The sequence below is a fragment of the Syngnathus acus genome, chromosome 14, assembly GCF_901709675.1.
Source record: "Syngnathus acus chromosome 14, fSynAcu1.2, whole genome shotgun sequence".
Taxonomy (NCBI): domain Eukaryota; kingdom Metazoa; phylum Chordata; class Actinopteri; order Syngnathiformes; family Syngnathidae; genus Syngnathus; species Syngnathus acus.
The window spans coordinates 8,163,938-8,186,598 of NC_051099.1; the positions used below are offsets into that span (position 1 = coordinate 8,163,938).

At 40.6% G+C, this 22,661-nt stretch overlaps 1 protein-coding gene across 1 annotated transcript in view; it reads left to right on the forward strand.

Moving 5' to 3' along the window:
* The window catches only part of pcdh1a (protocadherin 1a), a 53,135-nt gene that overhangs the window by 23,951 nt on the left and 6,523 nt on the right, over window positions 1–22,661 (forward strand). The window contains exon 4 of the mRNA XM_037269470.1: window positions 13,069–13,288. Within this exon, the coding sequence (XP_037125365.1) occupies window positions 13,069–13,288 (220 nt within the window). The remainder of the gene's footprint in view (window positions 1–13,068; window positions 13,289–22,661) is intronic.

A 22,661-nucleotide genomic window follows, 5' to 3' on the forward strand; every position in this document is an offset into this window, starting at 1 on the left:
AAAAACGGGTTGTTAGGAGTTAAGTTGGATAAACAGCCTTACACTGCGATGGTGGAAAGCTGATTTTTCTTTATAATCTCAACACTGCTTCCATTATACCAAGAACAGAGGCAGTCACCATTACACACACACACACGCACGCACACGCACACACATTCGCGCGCGATCCTCTTTGCTTAGGGGAAAACCTGGTTTAAAGATTAGATAAGAGGCATGCATTTAATTTCATTTTATTGATTTAGAGTGGCCATCTGGAATTTGGCTCCTGCCATCGATCTGAGATAGATGATACAAGATGGTTATCAGCCCCCAACAACATTGTGTTTGAAGATGTAAAAATACTGTAGCAGATTTCAGCTCAAATCACCGGAGAGGCTTCACATCAAAATGTCACTAAAATGCCACTGGGGAAATTGAGCAGTTTCTTTCCCATAAGCCTCTAATGTTTGGAGCGGGGAGCACAGCAGAAAAAATCCTGCGGCGGTTGTTCATTATCTTTGTCAAATAACACTGCTATCAAACCAGGCATATCTAGTGATTGCTTTTTGGTCACTTTAGATTTCTAATATGAACAATGCAGCTTAAAGTGGCGTATGTAGCACGATTCATACGTGTTCAAGGTTCTAGCAATTGTTTTCATTCAATGTATATTGTGTGAAAAATGAGTGCAAGACAATAGGATAATTTTTCTGCCAAGGCTGTGTCGGAAACGATTACTGAGAAGTTAAGCTTGTTCTTTCTTTAGCATGATAATGGTTATGATAACTTTCACCTGTGCTCTCGAGTCATTGGTGCCCTGTGCATGTGGTTGATCCCTACTTTGAGATCCTGTTCGAGAAGCAACGAGCCTTTCGGTATGCTGATGGACAGGGTCAAACGCCACAATCTGTATTTATCAGCAAGATACTGTTCCTGTGCTGTAAATGCGATTCTAAAGCCTCTTTATCCTCTTTCTGAGGATTTGCAGTATAGCAGAGGACATGTGAGTCTCCCTGCACTTAAGCCTCACTATCAGCAGCCCAGTGGGCTGGCAACATGTGAAGGGACATAGTTTCATTTTTTTTTGTTGGTATTTAATTTGAGCTTACGTTCTGGAAATCTATGTGGCTTTATGCTGCTTTGTAAAAGCTTGTCTGCCTTGTTATGAGTGAGGCATCTAGTTGATAACTAAAATCACAGTGAATTAAAATGTCTATGGAATTTCAGCTATATTACATCACAGTCAAATAGGGTTGTCCTTTAATTTCCACAAACAAGTACGATTCAGATTTCTACTCAAGGTTAACTCGAAGCAAACAAAAAGCACAGTCAAACCAATGGAACATCATCGTGACTTGCTTTGGGAGAAATTACCAAGGACTTTCGAAGGTAGTAAATACAAATACGAATGACCATTTTATGACCTTACTATGTCATCCTTGGGAAGTCTGCTTAAATGGTTGATTAACAGAATTTAGGACCTTCGCATCAAAGGTTGACACAGGAAGTCAGTGTACTGATTTGTTTGGCACGGTTTGTACACCGCATCCCCTTCCCGAGGCCATTTATTAGCGTTTGTGTGACACAGACAGGAAATCGAACCAACAAATGCTCAACATGGTCTCAGAAGCAAGTTTCATTTCATTTCATTCAAATAGAAATGTTATAAATATACATACAAATAACTTATATTGTATAACAAACAACAAGATATAAAGAATTTTGGCAGTAAATCTTCTAACTACCTAAAAGAGACTTCATTGGGAATAGAGTTTGAAGATGCTGTAGGGACCAGGCAGCAAGTCGTGTTGAATGGTATGCTGTCAGAATCATGTCTGTCTAAGCTTCAGGAATCTCGGGAGCTAATTCTGTTTGATGTATTAACCATGATGAAGGGGGGCAGGGGCTGTTCGTTCGCAATAGTGTGAGGATTTCGGTACATTTTGTCTTGTGCATGATGGGAATGAAAGTTTGTCCACATACTTTTTCATCATGCTCGTGCCCACTGATAAATTACTAAAAGAGAAACTACAATTTATGTTGTTTGATGATTTAATGATGCATATGTGGGATTGGGAGACTTGCTCGCTACTAATTCTGCCATTCTATTAGATGCTTATTTGGGCTCCTTAGTGTAAATCTTAAGTTTGTTTAGCAGAAAATAACAAAAGCAGATTCTTCATCTCGTCTACACATAAAGCAATCTCGACTCAATAGACATTAGATCTAAAGCCATATATATCAACCCGGCTCTTGGTTGTCGTACGCAAACAGGAAATGTGTTTTCAAACAGCAGCCAAATAAATCAATAATTCAGAGGACTAAGGTATGGTACTGATCTATATATCCTATCATAGTGTGTCACCTCGCCGTCCACGCCTTTCATATATTCAATTCCATATGTGTATACCACATTCATTGAAGCTACTTTGAACCTGTGCATTTACTTAGTTGGCCTTCATAAAAGCTTGTATTATTGTCTAATAAGAATCCAAAATAAAACCAAGTGTTTAATTTGACACTTTAATTCACTGCCGAGCTCTACTTCTGTTGCCAAGCAACCATGTTAAGGTGCACACAAAAGGGTCATTATAGATTTGAGATTTCTTTCGCGCAATCCTTTACCTGTATTCATTTCTCCATGAAAAATGGCATAATTATTCTTTCAGATGATTCTTTAGAATGTGTATACTTGTATGTGTTGTCACTAATGCAATAGATGTCTGCATAAAATAATTTCCCGGCAGTAAATTCACTGACATTACGCTCTGATTTTTTTCTGGAACACAATCAGAGGAATCAAGTTGAGCTCCTCTTCTTATGCATCTTTTAGACATATGTTACTAACAGGATCTGACAGCATGGCCCTGAGTATTTAAATGGTTCATGGTGCTTGTACTGTGATGTCTACGATACGGCACAATGAGCCATAAATATGTCAGTTTTGACTCAAATGAAGAGAGAAGGCAACGGAGTATTCATGCTAGATGCTTTTGCTTTGGGGCTTTGTCTAAAGCCCATTTTGAAAGACTCTGCCAAAAATTCATCAGAAGATTAATCAGATCTGTCATCAATATCATATCAAATCTGTATCAACTGCATTTAGTATACCCCCCCTCGCAGTACCACAGCGAAAGATGCTCTGTGATCGGCGCACGTTTTTTTCCCCATCATTTCAAAATGGGAGCGCCTTCTTTTAACACGCTCTAGGCAGTCAACTTAGATAATAGATTTCTTTTTTTTTTGTGGCATTCATAATAGTGTCTGTTTTGCTGAGGCTGAGAATCTAAGGCAATATGGGGCATACATCAAATATGTGTTCATTAAGTCCCTAAACACGAGGGATGGAGGCTGCAAATTGTTGTTGGCTGCTGTTGTATTTGATGAGAAGCAAGCTTGTTGGATCCAAGAGGGGGAAATGATTTGAGGCAGGAACGGAGAGATGCAGTAGCATTTAATTTGCATGAAGACAGTGAGGCAGAGGCCATGACTCTGGTTTTATATTCCATTGCTTTTCTGAGATGATTTCAGATTGCAGTATAGTTGGATTACACATCTCAAGATCCTAAAGGCCACAAACTCAACATACAAAGCAGCTCACTCAAACAGCTTAGTCTCTTTATCTGATGATTGACAAGTTGTTTTTCTGCCTGGATTCTTCTTGACTGTTGGAATTTTCCAGAACATATCCTGCTTCTGCACTGACTGGACAGCCAGACATGAAAAAGGTCATTGTGAATCTAATTAAGCATGACTTTTTCCTCTCTCTCTCTCTCACTCTCTCTACAGCGTCTTGGTAACATTGAGGAGCATGAGACCACTCCATCTAGTTGCATCCAAATAATTAGTCGGAATGCAAGAATGAGATGCACACACATTCTTCGGAAATAATCCCACGTTGAAATTGTATTGCCAATCGAATCTTGACAAGCAAGATGCTATTATTAGCACGGCATATACATAGGCATGCACATGTACTGGGAAACAGTGACTCACATGCAGACAATATTAGAAGAGGGGGTGAAATTTTAAGCAGGGTTGAAGGATTTTTATCCCTTTTGCCCAATCCAATTATGTTCAACTTCAAACAAAACCTAAGTGCATGCACGCTTCTCATCCAGATGCTGCAGCAATACTGTAGATATTAGCTCTGACGATGGGAACTTTGAGAGGCAATAAGGTATCCAGCGCGGAGAGGACATCCAGGATTAATTTCGCTTATGTCTGAATCTTTACATACTAATTTCTCCTTTGTTTACGTCTCCCTTCTGGCATGATTGACTTTTTCCACAGTCTGTGTGGAAGATGTGTTTAACAGGATAGCAAATGATATGTGATATATTAGAGGCTAAGTGGCAAGCTCATACTTACTTCAGACCTTGAAACCAGCCTTGTTGGATTCATACTTGACACAATGACAAAGAGCTGTTGTTATGGCAATCTACGTATATATAACGTCTGCTTACAAATACTGATAGGATTCACAACTGTGATTCTTTTAAATCGCAGAGGGTATTCAGATATTTAGTAATTTTGTTTAGTGCTGGCAAGCCTGCCTTTGCTTATAGGAATCGTTCTGCACCTGTTCAATTTAATAATGTGAGCTATTGTGGTGTCTCTGCAATGCAGTTATTCTATAAAAACAGCTTGGCTTTGTCACTTGGTGTATATGAATCGAAGTTATAGGCGACTTTTGTGTTCAAATTCAAAGGCAAATACAAAGCAAAACTTTCTGTATTCATCTGGACATCTTCAGAACATCTCTGGAGTCTGGAAGAATAGTTTCTCACTTTCTGTCACCATGGCAATCTGTCAACTTCTCCTGAGTTTTCTTGCGCTTCCTTTTTTGCTGTTTTTCCCCTTTTCTGTTTATCTTCTGCATCATGTTATTTATTTCACGGCCCTCTTATCATTTGTTTCTCTGCATTGAGGACTTATCCTTTTTTGGAATGTAGTAGCATGATTCCTACAAACCTCAAGCAATGGCAAGTGATGACTTTTCTTGTCCTTTGGGCTCAGATAGCGTATTTGGTCCCTGCTGTTTAAGAAAATGAGGGTCACTCTAAAAAAGAATTCATTTTCTTAACCCAAAAACTAATCAAAATGTTAATCCGGTGCTCTTCCCAATTAAGTTTTCCCACTGATCCCTTTCTATATTTTCCAAAAGCTGACGGCACCAATCTCCCGCGACGCCAAAGCATATTATATTTGTCTACCCCTTTCCTTCATCTCATTCCATTTTGCCAGAGGATATATTAATTAATGTATTTAGTGTGTTGTTAATTGACTCTCAACCACAATGTGTCTTTACCTAAACAGAAAAATAATTTGAATCTAATTTTGGGAAAAACTGTTTGTTAGTAATTTTGCAACTTTGTGTAACCAAGCATATCATACGGAATAGGACTTAGATATCCTTTCTACTACCACAATTACATCTTTAAAATCATTTGTAGTTGCTTGGAAAAAGAAGTTTCTCCTAAATGGTGGGGAGTGTGTAGAATGTAGATCAACAATTTAAATGGAATACCAGAGTTGTCAAATCCAGGTGAAAAGCACCGGTGGCGAAAGCCAAATTGTGGCAGAGTTTCTTCTATCGCAACCTGGATTTGACACCTTAGCGGAAAACAAGGTAGGCATTTTAATTTTATATGAATCCATCAACTGGTGAAATTAAATTAGTTATAGTGACGTGGTTGGACATTCAAGTGCTTTTTCAACCTTATTCTGACTCACTGAATTGCTTTTAAATTTATACCAAAGTCTGGATGAGCATCCCATTTTTTTCATGTATTGTATATTGAAAGACAATTAAAATTGTTCAATTTGACGGCCCAGGTTTTGGGTCCTTTTTGGTTTCCTTTACTGTTACCACGGAACGGCACAAAAACATCTCATGGGTTTACACGTGTTGCAGTCGAAACAAACAATATCATGGCATTCCTCTACATTACCAAATGGTGCAGGCAGGATGTGTTTGCTCTTGCAGAAAACCAATGTGTTTTTGATTCTTGTAGACCAGTACTGTTTTACCAATGGATTTTTTTTTTTCTTCAGGCATTTAATATGTATTATGTTCAAAGCGAGCTGCCGTTGTTGGGAGGTTTCTACGATTTTGCTGTTGCAGGGGAGCGGGAATCATTACTAGATGATGGCCCGCAGCTCACCACGGTGAACCAAGCTGAATATTTTCCCCGCACTGGCTCGAAACGTGTTCCACAGTCAGACGTGTCCTTGTAATGGAGAATAGACATCCATAGCTCATCGCAGGACAGAGGGGCTGACGAAGAGCTTTTTGTCAATGGGTGATGCATTCACGGCAGCACTCCCACATCCTGTCATATGGAATGGCGTGAACACGCCGATTTGTCATTAGATATGGCAGCCATATTCACACTTGGTGGGTCCCGCTGCAGTAATACTTGATTTTACTGTAACAACATTATGGTATTTCAAGGCCAATGCTTCCAGTGAGATGAAATTCTCTTTGGAGGTGGGAGAGGGGCGTAGTGGAAAAGAAGCACTCCAGAATAGGTGACAGACAGTGAAGGATGTGAATTCAGTCTTGCCTATCAAGACCATTAGGGCCTATGTGATTGTTTTTTAATGCATTCACTCTGGTCGTTTTTTCTCTCCATTAACAGTATGTGAACAAAGGGACTTCTGGTCTTTATCCACCTCCCTTTGCTCATCCCCTTGTCTGATCACTTCATCCTCCAGCCAAACCCATGCTGACTCCCGTGCACTCTTCTCCCCTCCCCGCCTCTCGCTTATGTTCCTTCCCTCCCCCCTCTGCAGCGTGTCCCCTAGTTTTCTGGTAGCTGTGTCTCTTTGATAATCCAAGACTCTTTGAAGACTCCAATTCCACACTGCTTGCCTCCGAGCTATTGCACCTACAAAAAAAACAACAACTGTGTGTGTTTGTGTGCGTGCGTGCGTGTGTGTGTGTGTGTCTAAAGAGAGACAAGAGAGCAGTGGAAGGGATGTGAACATGATGGTGGAATTAAAAAGAAAAAGTATACACATTTTCTGAATAATGCCCTCTATCTATCCGGGCTTATATACTTGCTGGATACACTAAGGGGTGCACTTCTTCTTTGTCAACTTTGTCGGTTGGGCCAATTTTTCTGGGGCTTTGCAGGTGGGACCTCATTGATGCCAGCATACATACAGTAAATGCCAGAGCCTGTGAACTCCTCTAGGTATTTTTCAACAATGTCTACCATATCTCGATCTACATGTAACTGATTCACATAGATATTGTCAGATGGGTCACAGATGTAATTAGTTTGGGCATTCTAGAATTGTCAATAGTTATCTTTGCTAAAGTAATTTCCTCTATCCGCTTTGCGTCACCAGCCTCTTTTTACCTTTTCGATGGAAGTGGCTTTGTGACTCGGCTGCTATATTCACCGTTGTTTCAATCTTTAGTCCCTCTTCTTCCGTCTTTGTCTGCAGCCCTCCCTGTTTGACTCCATCATGCCGCCTCACTTTGGCAGAGGAGCTTGCCACTGGGATTTTGAAGAAATTGAATTGAATTATGAAAGAATTCCTCCGCAGTACGATTGGCATCACTCCCTCCACACAATATAACATCATTGCCATATCTCTCAGTGTGGGACGAATGAAAATAGGCCTTGCACCATTTTTTTGGCTCATCCTTTTAAATTGAATTTTTCATATCACGGGGGGCACTGAGACATCAGCCGTTTCCTTTAACATGGGCAGGAAACCCATTTCATAATATCTCAGTGACACATAACTATGATTCAGTAGGAAATGGCTGGCTTCCAGCTTCAGTACACATTGGCTATACCGCAACGAAAGGTAGATAAACGGGACCACAAAGGTTTTCTTCAGTTTGAAATTTTAAGAGTGTTAAAGGAGAGCATACTATATCACTTTTTTCGCTGTGGAAAAAAGGAACAGGTCCTCTTTCGCATAGTCATACCAACTCAAAACATTCAACCTCTAAAGCTTCCAGTTTTATTTTATCCGAAGAAAATCTGTTTTTTGCTGTTGTTTTTTTCCCCAGTAGCAAATTTCACTTGCAGAGTTAGTGATTATTCAGAGTTAGGAAATGTTATGCTTTGAGCGTGTTCCTGAAATTGTGTTTTCAGCATACACTTAAGTCTGCATAGCATTTGTTAAAACTCTAAGAAGGAATTGGCAGGCAAAAAATGCATGACAAAAATGTATTGTACTTCCTATAAGAGAACACAAATAATAATAATAATAATAATAATAATAAGCGTGAATACAACTAAACATGTTGACTGTCATTTCTAATCTAGAAGTTGAATTGTTCACTTATGGGAGGTGACACAGACCATTGAGCAGTCTGACAACGTGTGGGAAGATTCAGCTTGCTGCTGGGTTTGGAGCTCATGCTGCCTTCTGAGCAGGCCGCCGAGGATTTTTGCTGGCTGTCCAGACTATTCTACTTGGCTAATATTTACATTTAACACTATCCAAACCAGGAAGTTATACTGAGCGTTGGAGTGCTTGCTATTCTTGAGGGAAAGTGATCAAGAATGTGTACTCACAGATACTTCACACTGCTGACTCTCTCTGCGGCAGCCGCATTGACAGGAGAGTTCCAAATGCTAAGTCTACCTCACCAACCACTCTGCAGAAAGTAAAAAGGTGATGGAGTTGATGAAAAAGCTTTAGCATCTGCATAAGAACCGGCGGCTCAGTACTGGCAATCAGTGAGGCTTGGCTGAGTGACAGGGCACGTGGTGGCAGAGTGGTGTCAGATAGCTTTCAAGAGTGGACTGAATAGTTGGTGCAGTTGGAAAGCACGGCAGCAGTCGGGTCCTATGTCCCACTAGGGAGCAGTGGTGCAAATCAGCAGACACTGCACTGATTCTGTGGCCCCTTTCATTGACACTGTGCAGTCTAGACGATAGTTTACACCTAATAGATAGAACAATAATAATACTACCCAATAGATCAGACATGGGCAAACTACGGCCCGCGGGCCACATCCGGCCCACGGGGCCGTTTAATCCGGCCCACCAAACCTGAATAAATTGTATTATTAAGATTTTTGGGGGTAATTTTCCCTGCAATTACTGTTTCCCCAGTAGATGGGGAAGCGCCCGCCCACGCATTTACTCCCGGGAGCCGTGTCAGAAAGCTCGGTGCACACTCACAAGTGCGTGTGCTTACTCAGTAGTACGTAGTAATTTCATGTATCAGTGCCGAATTTCGAGTGTAGGCTGTGACGTCAATATTCTCGTAATTCGCGCGCTGAGTTTTCAAATACAGTTTTACGCTAATGCCACCCACAAACCTTCCCCTGGAATCCTTCCATTAAAATGAGTGGCCCGAAGAAAAGAAAGGTGGACACTGAGTGCCGAATGTTAAAAAAGAGTGGACAATTTGGCTCGACCTACGTGTGTGAGAAGACGTTCAGCCACATGAACGTCAACAAAGCCCGTCACAGATCTAGGTTAACGGACCGACACCTCGGCTCTATCCTAAGAATTACCACAACAAATTTTACTCCAGACTATGATGCACTAGCAAAAAAGGGAAACCAACAATACTATTGATTTCTTTATTACTTTATTTAGATGTATTCTTTCACTGATTCTTCAAGATGATGTATTTGGTCAGAATGTTTGCCGTTGGATGTGATTTCGCCTCATTAGATAAACATATTTCATAAATCTGACCTGCAGGCGCTGAAGTGATGGAAAATGTTATTCATCATAACAGTGTCGTATTTAATAAGAATCACTGATAGTAGTTTTTTGGTGAAATATTTTTTTAATGCTGTTAATAAATGCATTTGTTTTCAAAAAGCTTTTTTTAATATCCATGCTTTAGTATCTACTAAAAGTAAAAACCTTTTATGCAATGACCTTTACATGTCATTTATATTACTTCACACAAACACTACATCCATCTGCTCCTGGTTCGGCCCCCCGGTCAAAATTTAGAACCCAATTCGGCCCGCAAGTCAAAAGGTTTGCCCACCCCTGCAATAGATAGAACCCATAATACTTATGCGTAAACAGCTATAGATGGAGGGAGGGACGGAGGGACGGAGGGACGGAGGGATGGATGGATGGATAGATGGATAGATGGATAGATAGATAGATAGATAGATAGATAGATAGATAGATAGATAGATAGATAGATAGATAGATAGATAGATAGATAGATAGATAGATAGATAGATAGATAGATAGATAGATAGATTCTAATTTCAATATTATTTTCTTATTTCTCAAAAAAGTAAAACTTTCATGTTCTGTTGGCAGATAATTTTGCTTATTTTCAGTATTATTTTTCTCAGTTTAACATCTTTTTTTCTTAAAATTTCCAGTGCAATTTTTGCTGTGAAACGAATTCATTTTTCCAATATGTTTTGTGGAGGTTGGAATGTAGACATCATAAATGTTCAGTCTTTCTGTCTTTGCCCTGTAGCTAGCCGCAATGCATGATGTAGTCATCATAAATGTTCCTTTTTTCAGTCTTAGTCCCGTAGCTAGCCACAATGCCTAACCGATCCCCTACGACTGGCTCCAGTTTCCCAGAATCCAATCCTTCTGCTAGTCCCCTCCAGCCAAAGTGTTGTCTTTGTCTGCCTGACCAACTCTCCACTCCTGACCGGCTTCCCCTTCCAATCCTTCTGTCTTGCCACATCCCTGCAGCCCCGAGGCCTGGCAAAGGATTTGCTTTCAGTCTAAAAAGAGAATCTATTTCCCATCTCGGCAGCCTTTGCTAGTTATCATACCCTGGAAACATGCTGAGTCTTTGGAGTGAAGCCTTGAGGATAAGTTTAAGTAAGAACCCATATTTGAACAACTAAATGCTACATTCACATTTAAATGATAGATTAGATGATGGCGGCAGTTTGATGCGCAAACGGAACTGGAATTTAGCAGTGTGGGACAAATAAAGGATTATACTTTATCTTATCTTATCGTCACTGAGCCGAATACACCACCGACATATAGTGCATGGGATGTTTGATTAAATATCACAAAAAACATAGCATCATAGGGAGAATTATGATATGTTATCGGAATATTGATCATGTGATTCTTCTATACAAGATATCCTTTGAAATAAACTGCTCAAACACCAACAAGGAATTTTGTTAGAAATTGTTGCTCTTCACTATTAATTTGAAGGAATCCAAATAGCTTATTCTTATCGGTCCATATTAACCGAGACTGTCTTTTCTTGATGTTGCACCGTGCATACAAATCGTAAGGACTATAAGGACCCATTGTTGGGTCAAAAATCGTTCGCTTCTATTTGGAAGCCCACCTTCATTTCCATTAAACCCTAACGGATATACCCAAGACATTTTTATGTTGCATACTGTGTTTGATGTATGGACATATCAGCACTACTTGCAGAGAAAATATGATGCACACTAAAACTCAAATAAAATGAAAGATGAGGAGATTCAGCAGTGCAACACAGAAAAAAAAGTGTTTGAGGAAGCCAGAGATGAACAAGAAACATTTGGAAGCCCTTTAACTGTATTAAGGAAACATTGTTCCGATCACTTCTCTAAAAGCATTTTCTCCAAAGTCTTGCATGTATGCACTAAAAGGATGATAATTTGTGTGATTTCCAGCAGGGGCTTTTGTTTGCCAGAAAAGTGGTTGAGACGGTGAAAAGCAGAGACTGGTAGTATCGATCCAGGCTGACGGGTCCGGCCGAGGCGGACCTGTTCTGCTGTCTCAGTGCTTTCCTGACTTTAACAAGAGAAGCACGTGTGGGGGTGGGCGTGGGGGAGTTCCATTACATGTGCATCGTACAGAGTCATCTTTCTGTTGTCGATCGGCGGTAAGTCACCATTAGTAATCTGATCTTTAGAAGAAAGAATTTAATGGTCCCCTAACTGTATTTACAATCCATTCAATTTGATAAAGGGTGTGATCTTGAGTGATTTATTATTTGCCGCCCCATTCCTCCCCAAGCCATTGATTTCAAGATTCCATCGGCACTCTCTTTCATGCATTTGCCCCTTTAATCTTTCATCAAATCTCATCAGCATGTAACAAGGAAATAGTGACTGTCAAAGTGTAATTGCGATGCTCCTTTTTATTCTCTTTTTCTCCCCAGCGTAGGAGACCTTAAGGATTAATTTTCCGCTAAATCACAGTCATATTTCCTGCCTTTTCTGCTTTGTTAAACTTCAACATCTGTGGAAAAGTATGCTAATATGGGGATTTAGAATCTCATTGAGGATTGTGGGCTGATCATTGGCATCTGAATTTTATTTTGAAGTAGTAAGATATACAAACAAAAAACACACAGATGAAACATGAATAATATTGCAAGAATTTTAGCTGTTTTGAGCAGAAGCACGCGCAATTAGCAGGAGAGTAAATCAATAATAAATAAATGATAACATTGTAAACACTACGTCAATACACGGAGGATGAATTATCCCTTCACTTGCCAGACTTTGGCCAGTGCTTTTCTGTCTCCAGCAAATTCAGAATACAACTTTTGTTGTCAAAGAGTAGATCTGCTTAGTTACCCAAGTTATGACTTCCTACAACTTGTAGTATATTCACAGTGGAAATATGATCATCCAGTACGTTTAAATACAAAGACATTTATATTTCATATGACAGTTTGTGTTGAATAATTTCTACTGCTGTTCACACAATACAGCAAGCCATATCTTTTAAAGTCCTGTTACAGTCTAATAAAACAGAATCCCTTAGAGAGAGTAACTTTCAGCAATATTCCCAAATACATCTTGTGGTCAAATGTATCGCCACACACTCCTTCAGTTTGCTAAATTAACTAATCAATCATAAGTTGAGACAGACCTCTTAGTTTCAACCAAGAAAATCTTGCAGAAAGTCATCTCAAAAGAATATGAGTTGTTATAGCTGCCAAGGGTACAACAACTTGATATTGTCTTCCGTTTTCAGTTCCTGCAGGTGCAATATTAAGGTGTACCAATACTTTCCTCGATACACTATTTCATCTCTAACTGCAAGCACACAACTTGTTGCGTCTCTCAGTGGAGCACACAAACAAAAGGATAAGTGTAGCTGTGAAGAAAAAAAAAAGTGTCTACTGTATGTCTGTGTTTTGTAGCATCCCCATCGGAGAGTGACCTTCTCCACCGCCAACCCTGTCCAGGACCTGCAGGATGCCTCCCAGCACAGTTACTATGACAGCGGCTTAGAAGAATCAGAGACACCCAGCAGCAAGTCATCGTCTGGCCCTCGCATCGGACCCTTGACCCTGCCTGAAGATCACTTTGAGCGAACCACTCCAGATGGCAGCATTGGCGAGAGCGAACACCCTGAAAACGGTACATTGATAATCGCACCCCCTTCAATCTTACCCTGATGAATATGGATTTAAATGCAAATTGCTCCATTAGGGGTTCTGCTGGTGTATGTTTTAAAAATATCTGTGTGGTTTCTTTTTGTTCCTTGGAAATTTGAAGAGTTTATATATATATATATATATATATATATATATATATATATATATATATATATACGTATATATATATATATACACTGATTTATTATGGTGGGTTTGCATTACCTATTTTTCGAACCTTATTGTAATTTATCTTGAGAATTCCACTAAATAAGAATTGAAGACCACTATGAAGTTAAACTTAATGGATACCTCTTTATATAGTTAGAATCTGCGTTTCCATCCTAATTCCAAATCCTTTCCATATGATCGTTTTGCCCATCTGCAGAATGCAAGTTTTAGTCAGACAGGGCACGCTTTGTTGTCAGCAGCAGGAGAGCCTGACTGTGAATGGTGATGGAGCCGTTACAGAATGAAACGATGTCACAAGATGTGGGAGATGTTAGATTGTGACAGGAAGTGGGGACTAAGAGTCTCCGACATGCAAACCCATAGGATAGGGAGATGTGATGATGAACCACGAACCAAGGATAGACCTAATTAAAATGTGATTCCCACTTCAGGGAGATAAGCTAGAGCCCAGATAAAAGGGTGGTTTAGACAGAAAATCAAAAGAGACATCTGAAATTCTCCCCAGCTCCACCTGAATAGTGACATGAAGTTCTTTTTAAGCATTTGAGTGACAGAGTGACAGGCTGCACTGGTGCAGGGTTGTGTTCATCACAGTGGAGATGACTGGCAGGCATAAAATGAGGCGGGGAGCATGATGTGTCACTCTATTAAAGTAAAATCAAACACAGTATGAACCTCAGATTCCCCGCCTTTGCATCTCTATGCCCCGCTAATATGGACAGGTATGTCTATTCTGTTACATAAGTTGAACTATAACAGCAGTGAGTCTATTTTTGTGGAGTGCCTTTGGCCTTGAGAGTGATATGTGATGCAAATGCGTGGCATTAGTCACAGTTAAAGCTTCTACATCTTGGAATTGTGTGCAATTAGTATCACTGAAAACCAAAAATGCTGGATTGTCCATAATGTTGAAGCAGATGAAGGTCCATATGTGTACTTGTCACCAGGACATTCATGGCCAAAGTTCAATGTGTTCGGGTCACTTGTGGTTGCATTCGGGTGAAGATAGGGGTGGAGCTGTCAACTGATCACTACCTTGTTGAGTGTTGGCTCCGATGGTCGGGGAGAATGTCAGTCCGGCCTGACAGACCCAAACGTATCGTGCGGGGCTCTTCTGGGAACGTCTGTCATACTCCCATTTCTGGCACAACGTTGACCACGTCCCGAAGCGGGCAAGGACCATGTTCCACCCGGCAGCCAACCTGAGCTTTGCCCTCAAAGTAATTGGTGCCTATTGTGATAGTAACCCCTGAACCCATTTGTAGACACCCATAGTGAAGGATTGTGTGAATCTTAAAAAGAAATCTTATTAGGATTTTTGGCCTGTGTGACTCTGGAAGCAGCTGATGGAGATCGGTAGATCAAGTACAGTGAGTTGAGGCAAAAATCAGACTGGAGAGGAGTTCAGTGAGGTCATTGACGGCTTCGAGGTAACTCTGTTCACCCCCTGGTGTCTCGGAAGTGGTGCACAATTAACTCGGTGTATAGGAGATAACAAAACCCAAATATGTTCAGTGCTATACAAGAAAAACTGAAAATATTTCACTTCCTAAAACATGATTATACAGTTGACTCTAGATACAATCAGGTACCTTTTATTACTTTTAATCCCAGTGTTTCTCTACCCTTGAAAGCAACTGCATTTTCGAAACATGCCAGCTGGATCTGGCCAACCTTCAAACTGATAGGATGGATGTTGAACAGACCATTCAGTGTCCTTTGAGTAGAACGCGAAGCAGTTACAAATTTGCTTTGGATGCTGCACACAACGTAGAAGCAGTTTTATCAGGACAAGTATAGATTCCTCACTTGAAAGCACAGCAATTGTATTTTTTTTTTTGCACATGATTTATTGACCTTTTATACTCTCAATTGTCAACAATTGTAAGTAGATTTGCTGCTCAGAAGCTGATTCAAAATTGAGCTTACTCTGTTATTGAACCACCAGTTCTGTCATGCCTACTCCAAAAAAGAACAGAACATCTTTCCTGCTGGTCATTGGTTACAACAACAAAAACCAAACAAACTAATATCCGCAGATGGAGGAATTTTGATATGGACGCTTGCCTCGCGAGCGTGCGTGCGGTGTCACTGTCGCTTCCTCTGTGTGGACTCATTGCCATGTGGGATACCAAGCAGGGTGAGATTAAATGGCATGAATGCCATTTGCATGATAATGAGCTTCTTTAGAAATGCTGTCTGATTTTCCAGCCTTAGATCTCTCAGAGGATGCATGTAGTGTCAAATGTTTGTTCTTTTTGAACCCCTGTCAGGGATTTTCTGCTTTTAATGACTACCATACCACTATCACGCAGGGATCAACCTTTTCAGCCTTTATTACCTCTTCCTGGCAACAATCTGTTCTGTGTTTATACGAAAATAATGAGCAAAGCATGTACGCATCTTACGGCATTTCGGAGAAAGACTGTGCAGTGAGAGAATGTCAACTTAATAGGGCTTTTTGGCCCGTGGGTCACAGCCTGGTGTCATAATATTACACTCATGCACAAGTGCAGGTGTCCTCATACAGGTATCTTGTCGTTTTTCTAGCTAATACGGCAATGGACTATGTCTGTCTGGATCTGCTACCAGAAAGGGAAAGTCATCCGATTTTTTTGTTTTGTAAGAGGCCTCTGTAGGGGGGAGCCCCATCAAGTGGTGGCCTGCGGCAAGTTGTCTTGAGCAATACGACTAAAATCGTGAGATCATTCTTGCACATGCATTGTGCTGCTGCTGTTTGTTACCCCCCGCTTGTTTGTAATTTTATTGCTGAGCGAATAGGTCAGTGGAAGAGCCTAACTGGAGCAGAATTAAACTTTCTAACCTGGATTTGGCTTTGACACCACAGATAGACAATGTCTCATCGTCCCCCTATTTTAGCAGTAGCCTTAAGGAAGACTGTATCTAGATCAAATATAGAAGAAATTATATGTCGAGTCATCGTAAAATTCTGATATTTACATTTGAAAAGTAATTCTCCGGCTTGTGTGATCACAAACAGCATGACCACACAGAAAATTTGGGCCCGACTGTAGGTAACCGTAATTATCAAACGGCAGCAGAATGGCCAAACCTTTGAATGAGGATAATACAAGACTATTAACTGAAGCAAATTATAAAATTGGCTGATTTTAAATATGAGCTGACATATAATAGAGTAGCGGAGATTGCAGCCACATGTGAAATCCAGAAGGAACCAGAATAGAAACCCCATTATCTCAATAAATCTACGCCCTGCTATTTCATTTCACCTTCTTTTGCGCATTAAAGTGATTTCTCTGTAGTTTCATCACAGTGCCCTGCTGACATGAATAACAATAGTGATGATCACATTTTTTCAGTTGGATGTTATTCCACTTTCTATTAAATTTCTGAGAAAACACGTGTATCATATATGAATGCAATATTGTATTTAAAAAAAAAAGAGAAACAAAGGTGTCAATTAGAAGACATGCAGGAATTTCTAAAACGTCCTCTAGGGGCAGAGTTGAAGCACCCTCACCTTTCTCAGTCTGCTAGAATGTCCAGCATGGAGCAGCGCGCTTTGCCAAATCGACTACCTGAGGTGGGGTCTTTTTAAGTGTCACCGCATATGTGATTTGCTGATGAGGTTAGAGTGCTGTGCATCTTGGAGGCAATGCTGGTGAGGGGGCCAGACCCAATGCAACCTCAGTTTGTCAAGCGCTTCAGGCAGTCATCAGAGAAACGTCCTGTGGGGTCATCCCGCCACGCTGCCTTGTTGGCTACCAAGAGCTGCTGAAACCCCTTCTCTCTAGTGTTCTGACCCTTAATGATGGATACAACTAGAGGGAGTGGGTTCACACTGTAATGCTCTTGACATGAATTCCCTGATTTCCAGAGAGTTACAGAAGAATGGCGTGTCTTTTAGATGCTCACAGGCAATTGATGGTATTGCCACATTTATTGTGGTTCACGGAGCATCCATACCCAGTAATGACTTAAGAAAATATAAAAATAAAAAAAACTAATGTAACACAGCAGTATGGTTATATTCGTTTCGTCTGCGATGAAAAGAATCTCCCTGTGAAAAGATCAATTCCTAATTTACTGTATAGTGTTAATCTATCTATAGTCAACATGCCTTAAGCAACAGAGGATATGAGTTTGTATTTCATGCCATGGTGCCGCAACATTTGTTCTACTGTGCAGTTAAAACAAAAGACCACAATTCTTTTTATGAACTGTGTCAAACCTCACTAATCCCTTTGCCTGTTGTTTGAAACTTCTGGCTTCCAAAGCATACTTTTTCACTTGAGTTGTCCCTAAAGACCTCATGTTCTTCAAGAATTCTGACAGAAATTTTCTATAATGAAACTTTCCAGTGTGCAACTCAATGTCTGCGTTAATTAGGCAGTCACTCCACACCACCGGAATATTGTCACTGATTTGTGAGGGTTCCCGTCAGAGGAAGATTCTTGTAGCACTTGCAATTCATCGGTGAAAACCTGTCGGTCTATTGCTCTTGAAGCGATATATTGCACGGCATCTACACTTGTCACTTATGTTGATGAGATATTTACTTTGAAACTGTGTCTGGCAACAAAATGAGGTAGCCATCATACACGGGCCCTGAAGAACAGATGGCAAGTATAGCCATAAAAAAGACTGATGTTTACTCGTGGGAATTTGTTTTTACTTTTTTGGGGGTGGAAATTTTACTTTCGAACCTTTTTATTCCATATATTTGAATACGAATATCTAACATATGGATACATTAATTCAAACCCAGCCACAATGTCAAGTTGAGCGCCAAGTAGGTTAAAACACTCATGTTTGGGTTATATGTGGGCTGATTGGTTTAAGATGATGTCTGTTGTCAGATACTTTTTTCTCCCTCCAATGCATGGCTTAGGTCAGTCACCAATCAGCGGCTATTTAAGACCTCTGTGAAGTGACACCACGCAAAATTTAAGCGAAATAGTCTGTTTCGTTTGTGCTGGTTTGTGTCGTAAAAAAAATGTTTGTGCAGCTAAGTTTTTTTAGCGGTGAGAGATTATTTTTTAGGTCATCAGAGTTCAGGTAAGGGCAGCTGCAGCAATGTGCTGGTGCCAAATGATTTCATTGCTTTGTGAGTTTTGTATTGGATTTGGACTGGATGCTAACCTTCTTCATCTTGTATTTCTTTCAGACTGCTAGGTCATTTGGTAGATCCAACAGTGTCTCACACTGCTGCGATCAAAGATCGAATTAACCAAGGGATACATTAGGATCGATATGCGGGTGGGGGGACAAACGGCTCATGGAAGACATCTGTTTTACATGTCAACACGATCAATGATTGAATGAAAAGCAGAGCAGGAGACCGCTTTTTCTGCCGAGAGGGAACATTTTTGACAGCATAGTCACTGATATCTATTTTTTTCTTATCAATGAAAAAATACCATGTGGGAGGAAATAAACATGAAGCCAAATCTATTTCTATATACGGTAGGTGGGACACTTGGTTCAAAGAAAAAGAAAAGTACAGTGGGCTTAAATGTATGTGAGGTTACTTGACTGTAGTTGCACATTAAAGCATCATGGATCTGCTGGAGCCAAAGGGTGCTGCCTCGATGGCACACAGGTCAATAGAGTGAAAACATAAAACGCCTGAAAGCTTTTAAAGGCTTCAGATGCAGGAACACTGCACGAAAAAAAAATCCTTGGTTAGAGATAGGAATAGACACTCGCCAAGTGAATGTCACATTCATCAGCAAAGGTCTGGGTGATTAAACACTCCATTGAATAATCATGGCAGTGTTTTCCCAGGATGAATCTCTCAAAAGTTTATTTTTACGCTGGTTATTTTATTCAGCTGCACCTTGAGGTCCAATATTAGCCAAGTGACGCTTCATTTAATATAGAACAACTCGAAGCTGTGCTCACATTTAGCTTGCTCAACCCCGATATTGCACACATCACATATCAACTCCTCAATTGGAGGAGCCAGCGCATAGCGTGATCTGTCAGAAGGTGCTAAGACTTTGTCAAACGCAACCCCTCACAAAGCACTCTTCAAAATTAAGGTCTTCTTTGGCAAAATCGCCCATGTCGGAAAAACTGACAGGAATTGTACAGTCACTCGGTGAAGCATCCACAGCCGCTCTTCCTGACGTGCCGCTGGCCGTCATGTCCGCTCATCAGGCGCTGTCAGCATGTGGCCTTACCTGCTCAGGAAGACTTCAAAGTTACATCCATGAAGTGAAGAAAAATCTTTGTATGAATCCCCCAAGAGGAGTTACTCGAGCCAGAAACAAGCGCCATTCAATGATGCAATGTTAGAAGTGGTATTTAATCCCAATTTGCATTGTAGGTCAACACTAACAATTTAAGAGCTCACATTATGCAAACTGACTGAGAGTCATGATTTGATTGCTTGGGCTGTACGTCCGGGCGGTAGAGCGGCAATTGTCCAAATGAATCAAGAAGACATTTCAGTGGACTCAGAGTTTCTTTTTCCTTCACCTGTGTGTTTAAGGATGCCAGGGGAGACTTGATGTGGAAAACTAAACGTGGACTTGTTTCTACCAAAACATTGAATCATTTGCATTGTAGTTTGCATTTTTATTGTTAAATTGTATTTTTTGTTTGTGATATAAAATGCACAAGACCACCACCAACGAAAGCTGCTAATGTGCAGGCACACGTTAGAGGCTTTAAAAATAGAATCCACTGCGAAAAAATTGTCAAAGGCAGATGATGCTTTGTATTTGAGCCGCTGTATACGAAACATGTTTTGGAATAAATTGTCAGCAGCCTAACAGTACAATGTTATAACAAATAGGGAAATGGCTGACTGCCTCGCAAGTTCAAGTGACAATCTCTTTGACCGAAAACATTCTAATCATGTCTGTGAGATGTAAAAGTGCAAGTGTCACTTTCCTAACTCTATCTCCCTTTTGTGTGTTTTCTGCAAGGAGAATGTGTATGTCAACACCGTGTGTGTGCTTGCAGTGCTTGTGCACCCCTCTGGAGAACAAAAAGCTGTTTTTGGTTCTTTCGGCTTGCTGTGTGAAACTGTTTTGAGCGCTTGTGTGGGGAAAAAAAAGGCTTGACATGTCATACCTAAAGATATACAAAACCCTGTTTTTTCTTCCAAGGATGACAAACAGAGTATATATTCACAGCCAGTTGTTATACTGACAGCCCAAACCAGCCGCTAATGTCTACTCAGATGTGGAGTATTTTACTTTTTTTTTTGCCTTTGCCACATAAACCGTTTGCAGGGGCCACAAACACACCCATTAATATCACCCACACACTCCCAACCGATAGTGGCTGTTATCCCTCTATGAGCTGTGGCTCTCATATTTTTTCCACCATCGATCATAGCCGTGTGCCACACGCACTAGAAAGCAGCCGGTGGGGAGACGCAGCATTTGCAATCAAACGGAGAGCGGCAGTGTGAAATCTCAGGAAGAGGCAGCTTCCCCACCGCCACCTCCCAATGCCTTTGGGCAGGGGATCAGACGATGAGGAAGCCTGCCTCAGACACTCGACACCTCCCACTGGCACCCTGATGCAAGCGGCATGCAAACCCACCCTTCACATGTATCAGTCAGCCGGGGGATGGCGTGGTGTGGGGTGTGGGGCTGGTGGGGGCTAAACTGTGCGACTACCCTTACCCCTGTGACTACTCTGCAGAGTGCCACTGCATCCGAGGTGCTTTTAGAAGCTTTGCAGAGGTCCACACTGAGGATAAAGAAATGTGAGGATGATCACTTTCTTTTTCTGATCCGTGATTTCAGATTGCACATGAGTCATATGTAACGTTAATCCAGAATAATACAGGTAAATGTGTTTCTAATGGCGGATACAGGACGTTAATTCCAGTATGTACATACTGGAAGAAATACTCCTCGTTAAAGCTAAATCACAAAACCCTCCGGAATCAGGCAGACAATTCCACTTGCAAAATATAGCAGCAATTATTTCCGATTATCATTTTTCTTAAAATGCTCCTTCCATTAAATAATTCAGGGACTCACCAGTCACAACATTAGGTACCTGCACAATCTAATGAGATTCATTACAAAGTCTGTATCAAATTTACAGTCCGAGTCCCACAGTGTAAAACTAAATTGCAAGTAGTTAGTCAGGGATGCCAGTCGCCTTCCTGACTCCCGTCACCACTGACGCCATTTATGCCGTGATATTTTTCTTTCAAAGGCAGAGGACATGAGTCACTCGTGACTCATACCACATACGAGGAAAATAAATCTAATAAAAGTAAACACATGCCTTATTTGTATTTGTTAATTCTTTCTTGATTCATGCACTAGTAATAGGTTAATGGGACCCAACATAATGATGCTAATTCATCTGTTTGTGTTTTTAGAATAATTTGTATTATAACTACAGTCAACAAATAGACAGTTGTCTATAAATAAATATAATTCATAGCTTGTTGTTCGTGATGGTTTTTAAATTAATAAAATTATCTCGCAACACAGTGCAGCGTAGTTGTACGTACATCACGGCAAACTAAATCCATCCATCATTTTCTGTACAGAACTGCATTTTTCATGAAGGGTCACATGGTGGGAAAGAGTTGCTATCCCAGCTGACATTGTGTGATACGGGGGGGTAAACCCTCGACATTTCTATAAGAGGACATGTGTATTATTATTTCATTGAGATGAACAGTTGACACATTTTGTAGGTATCCTTCACTATGCATGAGGAAGTTACTCTTTTATATTTCCCTGTGTGGGACAAATAAGGAATATCTTATCTTTGGAAGAGCGAAGCAGATCAAGTTCTTTTGTGTATTTCAGCTTCAGTCAACATCCATCCATTTAAATTATTCATTTCTTACGGTGTGTTAAAGAGAGAGGTGGGGGGGTTCATATGAGCATGTTTGTTAGTGTTATTGTATGTTGACAACTGCTGTAAGATGACTTGCTTAAGCTTGAAATGATATGCATACTCATGACGGCAACAAATCTGACACGCCAGACTGTAGTTCCCGAATTTTGAGCTCTTGCTTGTTTAATTATCAACACTATTTCACGAATAACACCATGTGAAAATTTAGATGAAACACAAACAGAGATGAGACTTTTGGGAATTTAAATAGCTGCACTTTGACCATTGATGTTGTCTCCTGGCACAGTGCAAGATGCGCTTTGACATTGTGAGAAGAAAATGTCAAACTTTGGCAG